Source organism: Trematomus bernacchii, unplaced genomic scaffold, assembly GCF_902827165.1.
Source record: "Trematomus bernacchii unplaced genomic scaffold, fTreBer1.1, whole genome shotgun sequence".
Taxonomy (NCBI): domain Eukaryota; kingdom Metazoa; phylum Chordata; class Actinopteri; order Perciformes; family Nototheniidae; genus Trematomus; species Trematomus bernacchii.
In genome coordinates, this window is record NW_022987771.1 from 2,764,136 (window position 1) to 2,785,365 (window position 21,230).

General features: G+C 40.1%; 1 protein-coding gene across 1 annotated transcript; it reads left to right on the plus strand.

Annotated features, from left to right (window-relative positions):
* The first annotated feature begins 5,147 nt into the window (after positions 1-5,147).
* bco2l (beta-carotene 15, 15-dioxygenase 2, like) lies at positions 5,148-20,214 on the plus strand. Its single transcript, XM_034148503.1, has 12 exons — positions 5,148-5,187; positions 7,132-7,309; positions 9,740-9,951; positions 10,401-10,516; positions 10,656-10,758; positions 11,556-11,696; positions 15,461-15,621; positions 16,026-16,196; positions 16,751-16,882; positions 18,183-18,365; positions 18,534-18,644; positions 18,902-20,214. Exons 1-12 carry the CDS (start codon positions 5,154-5,156, stop codon positions 19,016-19,018), a joined length of 1,659 nt encoding a protein of 552 aa, XP_034004394.1. The 5' UTR covers positions 5,148-5,153; the 3' UTR covers positions 19,019-20,214.
* The last annotated feature ends 1,016 nt before the right edge of the window (positions 20,215-21,230 follow it).

Here is a 21,230-nt window from a genome sequence, read left to right on the forward strand (position 1 = left end):
GATTAGGTGGCGGACGAAACACACAGGTGTGTATTCTGGAACATTTCCCGTGACCTTCATGTAAAGCTACAGTGTGTCCTCTATGCATGTTACATGTAGTCATGTTCTTTGTACATGCATGTTATGTGTGTGTCTTCAACAGCTGGTGGAGGTGAAGACACACCGCTCCACATTATTCTCGGTTTTCAATCTGAGTTTTGCTAATTTTCATGACACAGTCTCTTCCCTGAAACCTGGTATTAAACGCTTGCATAACAGCATGGGTGAGCCAACATCTGGATTACAGGTACTGGACTGTTTTTCTCAGAAATGTGACACAAAGCTCAATATAGGGGATATTACTGCGATACATAACCGGGACAATGAGGAACAGCTGGTGCCATCGGTGCAGAACATATTGACAGTGGCAGCGCAATCTTTGACTTCTTTAGATTCTTACTGAGTCCTGCAGCGCTAGAAATGTGAGAGATAATGCATGACCAAACATACACAATCTCACCATCTACTACCGGCCTCATTGACAAGGCCCGGGACCCCCACTGACTTTTATCACCCCCAGACAAACATTTTGCATTACATACTAAATGCACATCCTGGGAACAGCGTATCTTCTTTTTGATATTGTAAATCCATGTTGCACATTTCTTCTCCACACTACCTCTTTTTCAATTTGCCCCGCTTTTCACTTTGAATATATAGTATTAGTCATATTTTATTATATTTTACTGTACTCTGTTTCTCACAAAATATGTTGTGTAAATATTGTCGCATTTGTTGCAATAGTCTTAAAATTGTTTTTTGAAATGGCTTTTATAACCGTACTGTTTTCATTTCTGTGTCTTGGTATGCACAATATAAACCAAAGCAATACCCTTGTAAGTGTGAAGCTACTTGGTAATACAACCGATTCTGATTCGGATATTCTTAGCATTATTCGATGTAGTATGTAGAGTTGTCTTTCAATCAGCCAACATGTTGGAGTGATACCCCAAGGTGTTCCTGAGGCATGTTCGACGGTGTGTGAATGTGTGTGTCTGTTAGCTTACTTGTGAAAATGGCACTGCTGTGTATGAATGAGGTGTGAATGGGTTAATGATGACTTGTTGGACGTAAAGCGCTTTGAGGGTTCGTAAAGAATGGATAAAGCGTTATATAAATACAGTCAATTTAGTAAGAAGTAGGAACAAATTGTGGTTTGAAACACTGGCCCAGTTCATCATGGCCTTGTTCTAATAACTTGACTAAGTTATGAGACTCGGGAGCAATTTCAGAGATATTAAAATGTCAAGTTGGAAGTGTTAATCTGTAAGAGACTGCTTGGGTGGTGTGACATGGCACAATTAAGGTAGGGTGTTATGAGGAGGAGGCAGCAAAGGTGGTGAATGAAAGTCACTGTTTGAACACAAAGTGATTGAAATGATTTCCAAGGTGTTTCTGATGAGAGGACCTGAAATCAGCTCAGACAGAATCAGGTTGTTGATGCCAAACATTGCTTAAGCAGGTACAGGAGCTGACAAACATTGTGTTGTACTACAAAGCATTTCAGTGATGAGAAGAAATACAAAATTATCAGATTTCTGCAGACTGGATTTTCTGTTCAGTTCATGAATCATTTAGTTTCCCAGTTCACCACTAGATGGGACACTTTATCTGTTTAGACACCAGCCTAAGTGGCATTATTTTACATTAAGATAGACATATTTAATGCTACATGTGTGTGTCTGTCTGGAGCGAAATTACATTCAAGCTTTGTATACAAAAAAAGGCATTTAAGGAATCAGTTCTGAATCTAATTAGGTTGTACAGAAGCATCTGTAAAGGAGGTCAAGCTAATCTTTGATGTTGGAAATGATAGTCAGATACTCTAATACACTACGAGAAATACCTAACAACATCTGACAGCTGAATCTACAAAACCATTCTATAAATCATGTTTGTTTTTTAAATCTTATTTTCAAAGAGTGGTTAGAGCTACATGTACGCTACCCATAGTTTACAGACTGGAGATAATATTAGGTGGATAAAAAAACACTTCAAAAGCAACGATAGCAATAAACTAATCTGAGGGTTGTGATTCTTACGTGTCTAAATGTTCTTTGTCTGTATGTGAAAGCATTATCACAGTGCATGTGATAAGCTTCCATACAGGTGCAAGATGCAATTAATTGAAAGCCAATTAAAGCGATTCTTCAAAACACAGTTGAACGTGTTGCAGTGTCCAGAATAGATGCCCCCCCCCTCGCTCACTTTCTGATTAAACGTTGTGTATTAATTTAAGGCGCTAGATGACACAAGATAATGAACTGAGGTTTGTGCTGTAGTTATACGACTACATTAAACGGGACAGGATCAGAATAGGTAATAGGTTAGCTACATCTCAGGTAATGCTGCTTTTACAGCGAAACATTACCACCCTGACCTGAAATACCTCCGATTTGAGTTGAAAACCTCTGATCTCCGACATCTGCTCTTTGCCACTGAAATATGTTTATGTGCAGCCTGTCATCTTTTGAGGTGAGGCTTACTAGTTTCATGGCTTAGCAAAGCAAAACACCTCATCAACTGAAAGCCCCCCGGGGGTTTGTAGCAGGTACACCTCAGCAGGTTTTCCCTCACAGAACAGAAAAGCTGAACTCCTGATGACACTTGTAAGGTTTATCATTGTAGGGCTGCAAACATTGTACTTGGACGTGGAGCAAAGGAGACAGATTTTGCAATAATGTATTAATATTATTGTGACAGTATCCAGCAACATCATGACAATGTACAGCATGCAGGATCTTTTGATTTGTGCTAAAGTCTAATGCTTTAGCACATTCTGAGCTCACTAACGTCCATATTGTTAAGCTTTCTGCTTCGAAAAAAAAACGACACAGCTGTATTTTCCAGCGGCAGCCTTATTTGCCACAGGCGGTGTGGTTTGAGCCGGCGGGCTGAAGTAAATCCAAACATCGGCTGGCTGTCTGCTGCTGATTTGCTTTTATCATCATCCTTCCTCCTGATGTTAACAGAAGGCCTTCCCTGCTTTCGCTTTTTGATAGTTGCTGCATATGTTTATTTCTTTTTGATGTCTTTGTTTACTCTGGTTTAATTCAGTTCTTCCTAGTATTTTTGAGTTTATCATATCGTAGAAACTCCTGTGTGGGAACTACCGATTTAATTGAATCTCATAAGCACATCATGACCCAACTGGTCTTCCTACAGGTCTTGTACGTACACGCCAGGTTTTTATTTCCCTTCATGTCGAGTGGGAGAGAGTAGCAGCCTGTCTCACCACATACAGTGATATAGTGTGTTAAAAACAGCTTAAAGCTAGAATATATCATTATGTGTATTGATTGAGTGTTTATGCCTGTATGATCATGTTCCAATTGCTCATTTTATATATCTATTTTCGTTATAAATTATGTATGCTCTGCCCTCTTTTTGAAGACACAATTATTATCAATCACCTAAACTTGGCATTCAGTCTCCTGTGATTGTTTTTTTAATGTTAAACCCTTTACCATTTATAAACAATTAAGAGACCTTTTTATATATGTCTTTGTCCTCAGGTATTTTCATGTTTTTTATACATATAAGTGTGGTTTCTACTTAAAAGCGGTCCCTCTCTTAGTTTTGTTCTTCATTCACACATGTTTTACACGTATACACACTCACAGTACAGTGTAAGACAAGTTATTCAGAGCAATTTGGTTTTGGAACAACCACAACTAGTTCCGATCTGAGAGGCGTGTTAGCAGGAGTGCTTGGGGTGTTGCATGCAATGTCAAATAACTTGAACGCTATCATTATCAGAATTAGACACACCGACACAATCCTGCATGGCCAATTATCACCGAGGGTCTTAAACAAATCCTTATTACTGTTGCACTTGTTTGCAGACATAGCAACAGGTTTGGCATATCAATTCTGCTTGCAATATCTTAGGAAATGATATACATTTTACATTATTTAACCGGACAAAATCGTGTAGGAACCCTGATTGCAGTGTGACACGAGCAATCATAAATGTGAAGTGAGATAAGATAAAAGTGACCAGTACGTTGATAAAATGCCAAAGGTCTTAGGTCATTCTTACACACAGCACACAACATATACAAATAAACACTACCAAAGTCAAGTCAACTTTAATGTCAATTTTTCTGTATGCTTGTACAGACAGAGAGATCGAAATAACGTTTCCAACAATCCCAAATACAATAATACAAATATATAAATGTGTATATCCTCTATATATACAATCAACAGACACATTTACACATATGCACACATTAAGATAAAACACAACAATCAATACAAAATAACAAAAAAACAGTCACTTCAATATGTTAGGGAATGTACATAGTGCAAGATTGTCCATAGCAGCGTAAAAAAGTATCTGGTGCTGGAATTAGACATTAGATACCTTTATATTTACTATTAATAAGAACAATGCAATAATAAAAGTAACATATCATAATATAACACATAACCAGATTTTGAGTCTTAAAGGTAGGGTAGGTAAGTTTGAGAAACCGGCTCGAGATACACTTTTTGTTATATTCCATGGAATGCTCTTAACATCCCGATAGCAATGAATATCTGAAGTGCTTTGACAAAAAATCCATAAAAAAATGTCATCTGTGGAAGCCGTAGTACTGTAAAAAGCACGACCAATCATTTTTGGATGGCCTACCTGCCTGTCAGCCTTCCATCTGTGCACAAACTTATCTCGTGCCCTCATTGGTCATGTGTGCGTTCGTGTGTGTTGGAGGAGGGGCTCTGTAAGGAAGTGGCAGATTTTCTCCGGCTGTGTATTTTCAAATTCTAGCGATCTCGAGCCAGTTTCTCAAACTTACCTACCCTACCTTTAAGCATAACAATTGAATAAAATATTTATTTTGAACAGATATAGACACCATTTAATTGTGTTGTATCTTTAAGAACTCTATACTAATGTATTATGTCTCACTATGCTAACAGTGACCTGCATCATGAAATCAAGCTGCTTTTCTTGTCACTTTTCTTGGCGGTTTAATGACAGTCAACTCTGTCCCACACCTGTTGTTTCAACTTCCTTATCTTGGGAAGAAACCAAAGGTTTAAAGGTTGTCCTCAGGCGTTTATAAATCCTCTGCATGTGTCTGATGGTATCTGCAGTCAGAGCAACCATGTCCACGACCGCAGAGCCGCAGACACACGGCAGTGAGTACACACCACCCTGTTGCCAGATGTTTTTTGTTAGAATATGATTGTGAAGCAAAAATAAAGACGTTTGTTTTTTGGGATAATCGTAAAAAAAAAATACTAGTCATCATTTTAAAAGAGGAGAATATTTGAGCTTGATAGCGGTTTTATATGATTCCACAATAACGTGAATACACAATTCCTTTGAGTTAAGCATTTAAGGATCTGCTTGATTTCACACTAGTCTTGTTTCTACATGAATGCAAAACAAGAAGCCATTTTTCATTGTTATTGATTTTGGGGGAAAATCCATGACTGACTGAATTAACAATTCACACATCAAAGTGTGGACATTCATAGCGTTTTGGTGTATCTCTTTTTAAAGCACAGATAATAACATTAGCATTGAATCTTGCATAGAATTACACACACACACACGCACGCACGCACACACACAGAGACACAATGACGTGCGTAATGTGGTTTAGACATAATTGTATTTTCTTGGGTTTCAAAATCAGAGCTGCAGTTACAATAGGACATGTTGGCATATTCCATTGTTCCTGCTCCAAGGTCTCCCGTTGAATCAGCGCTGGAGAAAAAAAAAGTCTAATTAACAGCTTTTAGTCATTCTCAGCTCTTAAATGTAATAAGAAAACTGGCTGCAAGGTCCCTGCACAGACAAATGAAAAGAGGATTATTAAAAAAAGGTGCGCATGAATCTGAAAATGTATTCCAACAAGGCCTTTTACTTTTACACTTACTGATTCAGACAAACTGCTGGTGGCTTAAGAAAACATTGTTAAACAAAGACATGTTACAAGTAAACCAATCTTGCAAGTGTGGTTATACAACAGTGTTGGATAAAAGATACCTGAATATATTTTCACTGCTTATGTTTTCAAGAGACTCCATTTTGAATGCAGTAGAAGGAAAACACATGGAATACCCTTCCTTTTAGAAATGACAGCACATATTGCATCAATGCAGAAATCACAATCAAAACTCACAGTCTACATACAGATAGCCTGTTAAAGCCTGCAGTGGTTATCTCTCTATTGCACATTCTCGTTTTTATAGTCTGTTGTAGCAGTGTTATGTGAATGAACTAAATTCTGCCTCAACTGATTGGCGGCAATAACAATCCACGTTGACCAAAAACTGTGATATTGAAGCCTGAGCTCAGCATGGGCTCCGTATTGAACCGGAGCGATTTGCTTTTGCTAATCACGTAACTACTACTATATTTTACAAACGCCATTATGTGTGGCGATGTGAGAAATGGGAATTGGTTATTGGATAAAAGATAAGAGAGTATATAACGCAGATGTCATTCAAAGTGCATGACCCCATGAGCCATAAGAACATAACAGCACATATCTCCTAACACTTAAACAGCCCTTGCTCCTACTGTACCACAGAAGAGGTTTTTTCACCAAACCATTTTTTATTCACATGTTGTATTATTTGATTCAAGTGTTGATAGCATAAAAAAAAGCGGCAGTGGTGTGAAAGTGTAATGTTCTGTTAATTGAACACTCAGATGTCTCATGATCGTGTTGTGTTCAACTTAATTATGAAGAATAAAGCTGCTTGTTGTTAACGATTGTGTTCATATCCTTAGGTCATGTCCCCGCAAGAGTGAATAACAAGTTACATACTTGCTCATTCCCAGTTGTGCAAAGTCCCATAAACATAACTGCACCACGCCTAGTGTATGCATGATGAGGTAATATACCTGAGAGAGGTGAGGGGTGGTGGGGCCAAGAGTTCAGCTGCTGCACGTGTTTTACATAAACCAAAGTGACATACATACACTTCAATAATGTTAAAATTCCCTCAAGGTTTAGCTTTATTTTTGTCGACATGTTGACTGCAGGGGGTGGGATTCGAACCACTGACCCACTGACAAAGATTGAACAGCATACTAATAAAAAAACAACCCTCCTCTCCTCTCTTCAGTTTCCAGCGGGCAGAAATGTCCGCCGGGCAAGGGGCTGGAGAGCATAGCCCCTCTGCTGCAGTCTGTGGAGGAGACCCCTGATCCCATCCCCACCACCATCAAGGGAACCGTCCCAACATGGATCAATGGGAGCTTCTTGAGGAATGGTCCTGGGAAGTTTGAGTTTGGGAAGGACAGGTAATACGGAAGAAACAACTACTTTTAAAGGTCACCTATTATGCAAAATCCACTTCTTCCTGTCTTTTCTACATCAACATGTGTCCCCTCTGTGGAAAGAGACTCTGAAAGTTAAATATAAAAACCTGTCTGAAAATGAGCTGATCAGATTTTGGCCACTTTATGATGTCATAACGATTTTTTGGCTTGTGTAACCATTAGCCAATCACCAACCAAGGTAACACCCAGGGGCGGACTGGGACTACAAATCAGCCCGGGACTCTCGACCGGCCCACTTCGGTACCGCCGGCCCACCTCGGTAAAATACTAACGGGGGGGGTGCTGGTGACTTATCCGAGCGGCCCACATCGTCCGACCGGCCCACTTCAGTACCGGCCCATCGGGATTCGTCCCGAACGTCCCGATGGCCAGTCCGCCCCTGGTAACACCCCCCACCTTATCACCTGAATCTCCTCCTAGAGGGGTTTATGGGATGCTACAATGCACGTATGTTTGGTATTTTGAGCCAAACACTTCAGAGACATGTTTTGTATATATCTGAGACCTATAATATATTGATGAAAAACAGTATAATAGGGGACCTTTAAAGTGCAGAGGTTACTCAAATCAAATGAGCCTTATTAGCATGACGGCTTACAAAAAAGGAAATATAGCATAGACACATAGAAGTTATTGTAGTATTCAGGGTTAAAACCTGTATCACTCCCACACTGATTTAAAGGCTTAAATAGTTTGTCACAATTTGCCCTAGGCCTATGACAAGCCTTATGACATATTTCTTAAAACCCTGTTCTCAAAACAGTGAACATGGCAAACTTAAAAAGTCAGACACAAAACACAAACATGTGTATTGCCAAACAATACTGCTTGACTCGTTAAATGACAACAATGGTTAAATAAGAAAGGATCAGAGGAACAAATATGTTTCAGACAACTTTACCATATATATACACACATGTCACAGTTTGGAGATGTTCAGTGAATTATTTAAAAATAAAAGAACGTAGATATTTAATCCATGTAAAATATGCAGTCACACAGTGAGTCACATACTGTAAGGGTAATTTCTTCCTCCACAAATGACACATTCTCAAAAGTGTTGGTCCTCATGTAGATGACGATATTACGTTTTTTCTGTCCATATTTATTAAGAAATCAATTCCCTAAATGCTTATCATTTCTTATTAAATAAACTGTCTGAGAGTGCCCACATAACTCTTTGTAACTGTGTCTTTCACAAAGGCCTGGTGACAAATAACTTAAAGGTCCACTATTATACTGTTTTTTCCAAACACCAAACAGATCATTGCAGCATCCCATAATCCCCTCTGATTCAGGCCTGTTTCAAAAGTGCTGATTCTCTGTCTGTTACTTTAGATGAAAATAAGGAGCCACTCCCCATGCCCCTCTGAGAGATATTTGGTTAAAAAGAATACAATAGCCGCGTTCACACCGGAGTACTTTTCCCCGTACTTTTCGTGTTTAGTTCCGTTAGTACCCCTTATGTCGCGTTCACACCAAAAAGAGTACTGAGTGCCGGGAACTTTTACCCCCATTTTTAGTGCCTGCTGAGAGATGGTACTTTCCTGGGGGAAAAAAGTGCCCCAGTTCTGATTGGCTGGGCGAATTGCAAACCACGCCCCGTAAAACTCTGAAATGTTTTGTAGAGCCGCCATTTTATTATCCTCGCATTAGCATTATTAGCATTAGCATTCGCCCAGCGCACAAACGCAGAGAGACTAACTTATGGCAACACAAAATAAAACATGGGAGCGGTGGAGATGAGGAGGTGTCGGCGTTCTGGCGATTTACTCGGAAGGCTTCAGTAGAAGCTGCTGGGAGTCCCAGCAGCTTCTACTGAAGCCAGTCCCCAACTCCGGGGACTTCCGGCCGGGGACTTCGGGTGGCAGTATACACCGTGAAGTGGTTTGTGGCCTGCCAGTAAACCCAAAGCAGAAGAAGACAAAGTGACGTCAGCGGCTCATTTGCGTAATCTTCCCTCAGGGAATTTATTCCGGTGTGAACGCGATCTGTACTAAGTGCCCTGGGGTAATAAGTGCCGGGGCACTAAGTGCCGGGGCACTTAGTGCCGGCACTAAGTACGGCAAAGTACTTGGTGTGAACACGGCTAATGGTGCTCTAGGAGGACATTCAGGTGATAAGGAGGGGGGGGGGGGGGTTACCTTGGCTGGTGATTGGCTAATGGTTACACAAGCCAAAAAATCGTTATGACATCATAAAGTGGCCAAAATCTGATCAGCTCGATTTCAGACAGGTTTTTATATAAATGGATCAGGACAAAAAGAGAGAGAATCTTTTTTCCTGAAACTTTCAGAATCTCTTTACACAGAGGGGACACATGTTTATGTATTCATGAAAAAGTGGATTTTGCATAATAGGTGACCTTTAACACAATCTTTTTGCTCTCAGATACACCCACTGGTTTGACGGCATGGCCATGATGCACCGGTTCCACCTGTGCGAGGGGAACGTCACCTACAGCAGTCGTTTCCTGCAAAGTGACTCGTACGTCCAAAACTCAGAGAAGAACCGCATCGTGGTGTCGGAGTTCGGGACATTAGCCATGCCCGATCCCTGCAAGAACATCTTTGCACGCTTCTTTTCACGCTTTTCAGTCCCTAGTATGTGTGTTTTCTTTACATATTCCCATGTGTAAACCATTTCAGCGCAGCATGATATATCACCAGCAGTGCCAAATGCATTATTAAACTACCCGATTCATTATTGCATGAAGGTACCTCACCAGCTTTGATAGATTATTACAGGCCAAGTAAATAGTCAGAAAAAAAAATAGTTTTCTTAAGGTTTTCTTTCCTCAGTGCTCACAGCCTTGACTGTATTGTGTATGGCTTGAGCAGTCTAATGAAAGCTTCTGTTACATCATATTGGGTTTTTGATGTTAATGGACCGCACAAGCCGATGTGTGTGTGTGTGTGCATGTCGAGGTCTGTGAGGGAAAGCATGACTCAAGATTGTGAAAAATTAAGCAGAAGAAAATGATGGAAAAAGTGGTTCCTGTGAGTTTGACTTCTATATTTAAGATGTTCCTGATATGTTTGTGTGTGAACAGAGTCCACGGATAACGCCAGTGTGAACTTTGTCAAGTACAAGGGAGACTATTATGTCAGCACAGAAACCAACTACATGAGACGAGTAGATCCACAGAGCCTGGAGACAAAGGAGAAGGTGAGTCAGTGTAACAGATATTAAAGTCTCTTCTGAATACTGGTGCTGATAAACGGTCACAGGGCAAAGAAAATGAAAGGTGGGCGACTTTTGATCATGATAATGAGGACAATGAAGATGATGATGCTGTCTGTTTTAGGTCGACTGGACTCAATACATTGCTGTGAACTCGGCGACAGCTCACCCACACTATGACCGTGACGGAGCCACGTACAACATGGGCAATTCCTACGGAAAAAACGGTAACCTTCGTTTCCGCCCTTCCCATCTTCCTACCTACCAACAGTGTTTGGAGGGTTGCTTAAAAATGTAATCCGTTGCAATTACTAATTAGCTGTAAAGCAACCTAATCTGAGTACCAAAATATAAAAGTTTTGAAACCTGATTACTTTCCGTTACTTTTGGATGACCTGATAATCAAAGGACAATGTAACCTTACAAAGAAGAAACCAAGATATTCAGTACAACAAATGTGTCCTCTACTCAAAAAAACCTGCCTTTCGTGAAGCATTTAAACACAGCAATGAAACACATGAGCACATACTACAGTTTAAAAAAGCAGAAATGAAATCTGAGCTAACAGAACATGCTCCATTTTAGTTTGATACATATACATTTAAACTTACACACACTATTTCACGAACAAATCGGTTCACCTACTGAATTAAATAAGTACAAATGGACCAAAGGACGTGAATACCATAAAGCAAATTCAGGCAGTATAGATTCTATTAAAGTATTAACCTTCTCGAAAAAGAACCACAATATTCTCCTAGTAGTTGTTTTACTAACATTGTAATCCTGCTATATCCCTAATATTTAGACATTTAACAGTAATCTAAATACGTCTGTTTGTATTTAACTGTAAGGGAATACAGTTTTTTTGTATCCTATACGTAATCCCGTTACATGTAATTCGTTACTTCCCAAGCCTGCTTACCAAACATTACTGTATATATGTCAGTATTTACATAAATATCCTTATGTTATCTATCCCAAATAATACTGTGAAACATAATTTGTTTTTGGTCCTCCTCAGGTTTCTTCTACAACATCATCCGTGTTCCTCCTCCTGAGGAGAACGCAGCGAAGGAGGACTCTGCAGATCTGACTGGAGCCAAAGTGATCTGCTCCATCCGTGCAGCTGAACCCAGGAAACCTTCCTATTATCACAGCTTTGGTGAGATACTGTACTGTCTTCAGTATAAGAAAGACCTTCTTTAAGTTGCATGCTGGATGTATACTGAAGTGGAATTAATGAGTTATATGCGAGGCTTTGTTTTCCGCCCGCACTGACAGGGTAAGTCTATTTCACTGAAGGCGAGCGTCACCCTTTTTTTTCCCGTGCTCTTATTAATTACTCATTTGAATTCTAGTCTCGCCCTGCTTCTTTTTGACAATCACAGCTCCTTTGTCTTTCTGTTCAGCTTTCACTATCTCTCTCAGTCTATAACTTTGCTTCTGACTCACACTCAAAAGTACACACTTTCTCGTACCCTCCGTGTCAGTCCTAGAAACATTTAATCTGTTAGAAAAGACATAATTATAACTTTTTTCTACTCTAGTTTCTTCCATTGCTTAACTCCAAAAAGCACGGCTACCAAGATGCTGGTATAAAGTGTGTAAAAGTGTTTGATGCTTTGTTTTTGTAAATCAGCTTTTACTGTTATATGCCTTCAGTCAGTAACAATTAGGTTATAGATAGATAGATAGAATCGGAGGGATGAAACCCCTCTTTAATGGTCACACATGCAGAGCACACAGCACACACAGTGAAATGTGGCCTCTGCATTTAACCCATCGCAGGAGGCTAGTACTAGGAGCAGTGCTTGTAAAGCTTTTTGGGGTATTTCCCTTTCCTGTAGTTATTATGTAGGTTTTTGTGAATGTAAATAGTCTGCAAAGGCTAAAATCCCAAAGTCCCTCCCCCCTCCGCCTGAAACGCCTCCATTGGACTCCTTTGTTTACTTCCTGAACATAGTGACATCACTATGTAACACTCACGCTTCTATTGGCTAGCGCTCCAATACATTTTACATGATAGGTTAAGGGGCGGGACATCTCTAAGCGGTTGGCCAATCCCAACAGAGCCGGCCAGCTAACCAATCAGAGCAGACTGGGCTCTGGTTTCAGACAGAGGGTGAAAAGAGGTGCTGCAGCACAGGCAGTATGAGAAAAATAAAGAGCTTTTTGAACATTAAAGCATGGAGACATGTCTCGGTTACCTCAACTACCTGTAACGATATGATTGGATGTTGCTGGTCAGCTGATAGCCAAGCAGTTGATTAAAAAACGACTGATAGTGAAGCATATGAGCTGATGTCAATCGGCTTACGCAAGCACATCCTCATTGTTCTGCCTGATGTAGCACAATGTAGCTCCGTTTGGTTGTTTTACTGCACCAGTTCCCTGATAACATCTCAGTGTATATTTCCGGCAGACCACCCTTGCTCTGCCAGACTGTCTGGCTCCAAGAAATCTCAAAAGTGGTGGACCATTTTACGGTTAGACAAGGCACCACCTAATTACTTCTGTCAGTATAGTTACAGTGGATAGGGGTTATGTTTAGCCCCTATTTCAAGTGTGTGTCTGCTACAGCAGCACAACATTTTGTCTCGAAGGGCAGACATGTTTTACCTTTTCAAATGTACCGAGTAGCAGTGGCCTTCTGAAAAAAAGGATTTATCATTTATGCAAACACTCTTTTACTTGTCCAACAAGATTCAAGATTCAAAGGCTTTACTGTCATATGCACAATGGAAACAGCGTGGTTTTGGCAATGAAAATATGAAGTCCCAAGCTCCTCCAACAGTACAAAAATAAATATACCTAACACAATACAAAAACCAACAAAGATTTTAATTATGTCAAGATAAGAAAAAAAGAAATATATATATGAGGTAGAAAAGTGTAATTATGTTAGCATCTCATCATCATAAAATAGTGCAAGGAGAAACTGAAATATACATAAAGCAAACGTATCAATATGCAAGTAAAACACTGCTTATTGTTATAATAAATAAATCAATAAATACGTTAGCTGTATACAGATGTATAAACATATGAAGGTGAAGGCAGTTCACAGAGCTTAGGAGTTTAGCAGTCTTATGGCCTGTGGGATAAAACGAAGACAAAATCCGTCTCACATCATTCTGAATGATGGTGTCATTTTCAGTTTACATCAAGACATTAATGTCCTACCACTAACCCTGTACTGTAATTTGGTTCCCAGCGAACTAACTACTGAAACAATATTGACAGTTAATGTGTCACGATCTGTTTGTGTTGTGTTTTGTCTTGTCTTTTTCTGTCTTTGGTTTCCTGTCTTATTTTGAAAAGTGTTCACCCCCTGTGTCTTGTCTTGTGATTACCCCTCTCTGTATTTAGTCTTGTCTTCCTCTGGGTGTTTCTCAATCGCGAGTAAAGCTGCTTCAGAGCCACTATTTCAAGCATACTACGTCATCGAGTGCCGCCGAAGTACTGTTCCAATCTCCAGCATACTTGGAAATCTACCGAGCCCGGCGTACTCCGTTTGGAGAAATATCGAGGCTGCACATGAGTAGATTCTGCGGTCTTAAAATCCCCACAATGCTTTGCGCACGGACCAATTTCCCCAAATCTGTGGCGGAAGATGTAAGGCGGGGCCTCTCATATGACGCACACCTGCACACTTGCTAGCGTGTTCCACACTTCGTTTTCCGAATGCCAGGAAGTATTCTTGACTCGCTTCTGAAGCAACATGCTCGGCAGACATGTGCTACCAAGCAAGCGTACTCGCGATTGAGAAACACCCCCTGTGTGCCTTGTCGGTTCATTGTTGGTTTTTCCTGTCTCCCTCCATGTCAGTCACGGTCAGTCTTTCGTCTGCAGTTGGGTCCTACCTTTTCCACGCTACCTAACATAATGTGTCCTTGAAATAATAAGCTCACCAACTTGATGCGTTTGTGAAAATGTAATGATATCTGTGGGGTAATGATAAGAGAAGAACTTGTCAAAATCATAAATTATAAAAAAATCTAACTGAGATGTATAATCCCACCATGATTAAGAATTTACTTTATTAATCCCAAAGAGGAAATTCAGTTTTTTACTCTAGGCTTATTTACTTTACGTCACAGACAAAGCCCCAAAATATACACATGCACAAACACGACCCATACACATGATCAGTGGAGAGGTGTCGGAGCACAAATGGTTCAGCGCCAATTCGTTTTTTTCTTCTTTTGCCTTGCTAAAGGACACATCAGCAGTCAACTGGAGGCAAACTTGCACCTCTCTCACTACCTGTCTGCACTTTGTATTTTGTTCCAATCGGGACTAATCCATGATGTATGTACACATCCTGTCATTTGGATCCACTTCGCAATGTAATGGGTTCTTTGTTGGACAATGTTGTACTAGTAGTTTTCTCCTAATCCTGCCTGAGATACAAACAAACCAACTAATTGAACCAGAAAGATAACCGCCTTGACAAATATAATAATAATACAAACTATCAATTCTAGAACGCGTGACCCTTTTGGTTCCCATGCTAAGACAGGGCTAACATGATTGACACTGCCTTGATTAGTCAAGCTTCAAAACATGATATATCAAATCAAATCAAATCAGGTTTTATTTATATAGCACATTTAAAAGCGATTTTTGGTCGAGCCAAAGTGCTGTACATGTAATAAAAACACATTACTACAATCACAATAAACGACAATAAATTACAACAGATATATATAAAAAACAAAATAAAAATAAAAACACAAGGAAAAGTCAGGAGTCGTGCTCCGCTCTAACTAGAAGGCCAGAGAGAAGAAGTGAGTCTTTAGTGTAGATTTAAAAACCCCTAGGGTCTGGGCCGACCTCACATGGTATGTTACTGACATATGATTTAAAAAGACGTGTCAATAATGTGTTTTTGTATTGAATAAATGTCCTCCCGTGTGTCTCCAGTCATGTCGGAGAACTACATCGTGTTCATTGAGCAGCCGATCAAGCTGGACCTGCTGAAGTTCATGCTGTACCGAATCCAAGGAAAGAGCTTTCATAAAGTCATGACCTGGGAGCCTCAGTACGAAACCATCTTCCACCTGGTCAACAGGCACACTGGCGAGGTGAGTTAATCCGGCGCACAGCAGCAGACACACAGGAAAGTGTGAGGTAGAAAACACACGTTTGCTGAATAGCCAGAAACAAAAAAAAAGGAAAGCTGCGAGCTAATCTCTTCACGCGTGGCAGAGCTTTTTTCTTATTTATTTTGATGAAGTCACACTCTGATGGTGTAGCTTTTCCTCATACATTGTTACTCTCAATTTTCTCATCTCATTACACAGCATACCCATTAAGCATACTATATCAAACGTTCATAATGTGAAGGTACAACACAATAACAGCAGTGTGTGGGAGGGGGCTTGTCCTCAAATGTTAAAAATAACCACAAAAAGAGAAAGCTCTGTTTATTCCAAAGCATTTATAATCCTTTGTCATTTTGGTAATGTTTTGCTGGTTGGTCCCACAGGAGAGTGAGGTGAGGTACCGGGCAGCCCCCATGTTCACACTGCATCAGATCAATGCCTTTGAAGACAACGGGATGTTGGTGATGGACATGTGCTGCGGGGACGATGGTAAGGTCATCGCAGACTTCACACTGGAGAACCTCAGGAGAGGCGCTGGAGAGGAAATGGACAAGGTAAATACATGCAGATTTGTCAGCAGTAGGTAAGGGTATTTTTGTCTCTAACTAAATTATTTAATCTTGACTGATTGTCATATAATGGTGTTTCTGTTAGACCATTATGCCACCATTTTTCTGCTAACATGTCGGTTTGCATTCTTATTATTCTTATCATCAATTTTTTCATCAACTTAGTTTTGACTTAAATCATTATCTACAAAAAAATAAATAAATAAGAAAACATGAATCAGGATTTTGAGATATTTTGTGGTTCTAGCTTTGTTCTTCAAGGCCATTTCCGTCTCGCTTTATTTGTTTCTCTCTCTGCTCTCTATCTGATTGTCAGTTATTTCCATTTTACTTTCTCTCTGTGACTCATGAGTTAGTGCTGCAATTTTACTTTAATCAAAACATTCTCACCTGAAAATAATATAAAAAAAACTGTCATAAGAAAAGCCAGATTGTTTTGTCAGTATTTTGTATCTGTTTGGGTCTGATTGTTACCGAGGTTGCATTGCACCTTTCAGTCAAATCAGCCACACTTTTTCATGTCTGATTTCATCTGGCAGTTCTACAACTCGTTGTGCAGAAACCTCCCGAGGAGATATGTCCTACCCCTGACTGTGGACGAGGAAACTCCTTTGGATCAAAACCTTGTCACTGGGTACAAAGCCACAGCAAAGAAAACAAAAGCAAAAGAGGTACGATTAAACAGAGTGCTGTACGGTCACTGTATATACAAAGTATTATGTTTAACTGTACATTACATTCAAACTGGTTTTCCTTGAGTCAAGTAAAAATGGAGGCCTATAATCATGAAAAATACAGCTATTCACTCCCACTCTGCGCAATTATCTGGCACGCTGAAACACTGAAGGTACTTAACAAGATTGTTACTTCATGACTTTCAGCAGAGAAACATGAAGTCCACTGTGCGGCTGAACAATTGCCATTGAAGCTAACACACACACACACACACACACACACACACACACACACACACACACACACACACACACACACACACACACACACACACACACACACACACACACACACACACACACACACACACTGGACACAAGGTGTTGGATCAGCCAGCAGGGTGTAATGTGAGTCTCCCAAGAGGCTGTCTTCACCTCTCCACTGTCCTACACACACACACACACACACACACACACACACACACACACACACACACACACACACACACACACACACACACACACACACACACACACACACACACACACACACACACACACACACACACACACACACACACACACACAGAGAGCTGAAACGTTAAAAGGAAATGTGATGTTTTAGTTGTCATGACTACCTGAGTGACACTAGCCTCAGTGAGAGTGGAGCGATGTACATGTAACGAATTAGTGGAAACACAGCTGTGAACGTGGCTATCACAGTCCCTGAGGGCAAATATAAAGAAAAAATGATTTTTTTATTGCAATTCAAGGAAGATATTTATTTTTAGATAAAGCAATCGATTTATAACTCAATATGGAAATGAATTTCTGTCACCTTGTGCTGGTATCCATTTACTGAATTGAGAGAATAATACAATATTAATTCCAGCATAGGTGTAATTTTTTTACTCTGGGGACATTTCCAGGCCATTCAAAATGTTGTCAAAAATGTTTAACATACGTTCTGAAAAAAATACTTTCTCCAACAAACGTTAACTTAAAACATGAAATACGAAACCGATCAGAAACTTCAAACATTTCTTGACAAAGTTTTCTTGTTTTTCCCAATCTTGGTAAATATATATGTTAATCTGATCCCCTTACATTGCCTAAAAGTGTATATGTTGAAGACCATTTACAAATCTTCTGACCCCCCCCTATCCCCACCACTTCTTACCACAAAGTGACGCCCTTGATTCCAGCAACAGTGTACATTAAGTCAGGTCTACTTGGTTGCATTTTTTGATGTAAAAGTTGAAAGTGATAAATGTCACTTTGTTCTGTAACCCTCCAGGTTTACATGACCCACGAGGAACTTTACGATGATGAGCTGCTGCAGTACGGGGGCCTCGAGTTCCCTCAGATCAACTACGACCAGTACAACGGAAAACCCTACCGCTACTTCTACTCCTGCGGCTTCGGACACTGCTTCAGTGACTCCCTGCTCAAAATGGATGTCCACACCAAGGAGCTTAAGGTCTCTATTAATCAAATAGTTCTTAGGGAGACTTAATTGTTAGCTGTTCACATCAAAGTGACTTCTCCTGCTGCTTCTCTATCACTGAGATAGATAGGTTGGGAGTTGGTTTTATAACATGAAACGGCTCAGAGTGAAGGGGATGTTCATGTAATCTTCCCTGTCTAGGTGTGGCGTTATCCTGGCTTGTACCCGTCTGAGCCTGTCTTTGTTGCATCGCCCAAAGCTACTGAGGAAGATGATGGAGTAGTCTTGTCTGTCATCATTACACCCAGAGAAGTATGTTCACAAAAATCACAACAGCAAAACAATCCACAACAGAAGCAGCACATAGTGTTGACTTAGGCGGCAATACATTAAATCATTATGACGTTAGAATGTAGCAATGCACTTTGACATAGTAATTAAAGTATCACAATCATTTTACATTTCCATAGAGAAAACCAATAGTTTGGTACTTTCCCTATCATTGTTGTGACAAGGGTGTTCTGTGACCTGTCTATTTACATTACCTAATTAATGTGTTCTGTTTCCAGGAGAAAAGCACTTTCCTGCTCATTCTGGATGCCAAGACCTTCACTGAGCTGGGCAGAGCAGAGGTCCCCGTCAATATCCCGTACGGGACCCACGGCGTGTTTAACCTCAAGGGCTAGACGTACCACCGTTTGCAGCTCTGTGGAAAATGAAATCTATTTATCCACAGAGCAGTCATCAAAATCAATATGGTGTGTGCCATTGATGGTAAAATTCCTGAACTGTAAAAGAAATAAGAACAGAAATAAGAACTGCAAGGAAATGCTGACTCATGCTATTTGTTTGTGCCTCCTCGATAAGAACAGGTACATGTCCTCGCTGTGTACTTCCATTACAGTCAGATAGATAGCGATCTTTTGGAGACTAACAACACAGAAAGCCCAGCATGGCATCAGCACACTGATAAAATGTGTCCTCTAAGTGTTTTTACAGTATGTGCTCTTGTAAGATTTTGTAACAGCCTTTAGACGATGTCTAGAGCCCCTGGCCGATAGCGCTTATTTTGAAGGACTGCTCCTTGAATCATCTTGAAAAACCATAAAACAAAACATAAGTCAATACTTACATTGAAATAAAACCCATTTCCCCCTTTTCTCTGTATAAACCCAAAGTGTTTTTGCATCATCACGCCACTGGAAACGCTATACTCCCACTGAGAACAGTGCAGCACTTAGGATACATAAAAATGCATCAGAGGAAATTCAATTTCTGTCAAAGTAATGTGATAGAAATGGACAAGGTCTGAAATGCCTGGAAAACAAATGGATCTAACTGGTCGATAGCCTCCAGAGAGTCTAGCGGAGGTCATATCAGAAATGGAGCGCTTTTTATACGCTCAAAACAACCCAAAACAAAGTTGACACACACATAAACACTGACATGTAGGACCTTGTGTGAGATCAGTTTGTTGTTGCATTGTATTAAACTGTGAGCCAAAGGAACAATGCAGAGTGAAGGGAACCGGCCGCACAGAGATGAAGAAGTAGCCTAGCTGCACCTGTCACTCCACCGTATCCGCAGCCATCAGTTATATTTCCCCTCACTTTGATTTAAATAGATTGATTTTAAATGACTTATGGCTTTGCACCTGATACAGGCACTAATGGCTGTGTGAAAGCAGAGAGGTTTCACATATATTATGTGACCCATATAATTTTTGTCTTTCCCAATATTTCAAAAAAACACTTTCAGTTAAGAGTTACAGTTTTAAAGATATTTTGCAACCTATCCGTAAATAATTCAGGACGGTACAGTGCACACACACAGATATTTCATTTTTTGCTTCTCCTTTTACAGTGAACTCAATAAAAAACAGGGAGGAAAAAGAGCTGTGGTGCACTGTTGGTAATTCATGTAATTAATTTAATACTGGGAATTAACTACACTTATGTTTTTGTCATGTTCCCTGCTCAGCCTCGGGCTGTGTCTCCTCATAAGCATGCTGCACAGGTCTCCCAAGATGCACATTAATTAGCCCATAATTCCTAATCTAATCAGTCATGCGTTAGCTCTGTGTGATTTCCTGAGTGTGTGTGTGCAAATATTGTATGCTTAGGTTCATTAGTACTCTCTCCAACGAGCATGACCTGCCGAGAGAGATACAGCGACCTTTGCCCTCAGATAAATCTCAAGCTAAATTTCCTTTTTTCGCAAATCTGTGAGGCGAAGCAAAACCTTATCAATGTTGCCTAACACCCTTTCAATTTAAAGTATTATAGGGTAAGACATTAAGCACATGGATCAATAGTTTGTTCAATGTGTTGCTCTAGATAGTTAACACTTTAAAGGCTAAATGTGGAGTTTGAATGATTGCTAAACACGCTAACTAGAGTCCTTCCAAATCACTTGTAGAAAATGTGAATAAAAATGTGCATCGCATTAGTATGCACGTTATTTCTGTCCTGCGTTCACAATTTCAGACTATCCACGCTCTTATTCGACCCCTGAGAGTATGCCTGACTGATAACCCCCCTGCTGTCTCTCTAAGCACAAGTTATTGTACAGGGTCTTAACTCTGACTGCCATCTCTATCATTATTTCATATCCGATGAATTCATAATGGTATCATCTATATTCACCATATTAGACACACTTCTCAGAGACAGGCTCTGATTTCCCTCAATAGTAAGAACAATGTCTTCAATATCCAGATTTGTCATTCCCTATCTTCACGGTCTTGAGTTGTCACAGAGAGAACGGTTATCTGACATACAGATTGTGTGCATCTGTGTGCATAAGTATATGCTTATTTATGAAACCAGTATGGAGCCGTGCATGTGCGTGTGTCTCTCTGTGGGCTGCCTCTAATCGTACACATAAAAAAAAATGAAT

Coding starts and splice junctions, on each gene's coding strand:
- bco2l (XM_034148503.1), top strand. CDS start 5,154: ATGTCCACGACCGCAGAGCCGCAGACACACGGCA. Junction 5,188..7,131: donor AGAGCCGCAGACACACGGCA/GTGAGTACACAC, acceptor TCCTCTCTTCAG/TTTCCAGCGGGCAGAAATGT. Junction 11,697..15,460: donor TTCCTATTATCACAGCTTTG/GTGAGATACTGT, acceptor GTGTGTCTCCAG/TCATGTCGGAGAACTACATC.